Source organism: Galeopterus variegatus, unplaced genomic scaffold (assembly GCF_000696425.1).
Source record: "Galeopterus variegatus unplaced genomic scaffold, G_variegatus-3.0.2 Scaffold402, whole genome shotgun sequence".
NCBI lineage: Eukaryota > Metazoa > Chordata > Mammalia > Dermoptera > Cynocephalidae > Galeopterus > Galeopterus variegatus.
In genome coordinates, this window is record NW_007726513.1 from 354,296 (window position 1) to 355,133 (window position 838).

General features: G+C 60.7%; 1 protein-coding gene across 1 annotated transcript in view; it reads right to left on the minus strand.

Moving 5' to 3' along the window:
* The window catches only part of NKX2-1 (NK2 homeobox 1), a 2,946-nt gene extending 2,713 nt beyond the window's left edge, over positions 1-233 (minus strand). The window contains 1 exon segment of the mRNA XM_008568352.1: positions 3-233. Within this exon segment, the coding sequence (XP_008566574.1) occupies positions 3-224 (222 nt within the window). The 5' untranslated portion in view covers positions 225-233.
* Between the last annotated feature and the right edge of the window lie 605 nt (positions 234-838).

Here is an 838-nt window from a genome sequence, read left to right on the forward strand (position 1 = left end):
ACCCCCGCCGCCGTCATGTGGTAGGCGGCGGTGACGGCGCCGTGGTGCCCCACGGCGTGCTGCTGCATGGCCGCGGCCGGCGGTGCCGCCTGGCCCTGCCTGTACGCCGCCAGCGGAGCCCCGAGGCCGCCGCCCTCCATGCCCACTTTCTTGTAGCTTTCCTCCAGGGGACTCAAGATGTCAGACACTGAGAACGGAGTCGTGTGCTTTGGACTCATCGACATGATTCGGCGGCGGCTGGAGGAGGAAGGAAGAGGAGGAAAAAAAAGGGAGAGGGGGAAGGCGAAGTCTCGCTGCTTTTTTTTTTTCTCTCTTTGCCAAATATTCTGGTGTTACCTTAACGCCGATCTTGTTGGATGTCCACGTAACGGAGTGGACCGAGTCCGCCTTAATTGGCTGGAGAGGAGGCTCGGGGGCTGCCTCGCGTTTGTTTTAGCCCGGCGCCAGGTTTTAGGCAGCCGCCAGAGGCGGGGCGTCGGCGCTAAAGCAACAAGACAATAGAAGCCCACATCTTGCCCGAGATAATTAGCTTACATGCTGATGACAAGGTAAACACCTTTAAGTTTCACTCGTCAGGATTTTTAGGTCTCAAAGAGGGAGAGAGAGAGAGAGAGAGGCAGAGACGAGACCCAAAGCGTTTCTTTCCCCCTCCCCGGACCCCCACCCCCATATTTTGTGGGGTGCTGCGGCGCGCGGGCAGGAGGCGGGGGAGGGGGCGGAGGAGGGAGCCGAGGGCGGGGAGGCGGGCGGCGGTGGCGAGGAGCCGAGGGGGAGGGCTGGTGGCGAGCAATGAAGGCGAATGCTGCTTTGCAACCAACTTGCGGAGTTACAAAGTGAA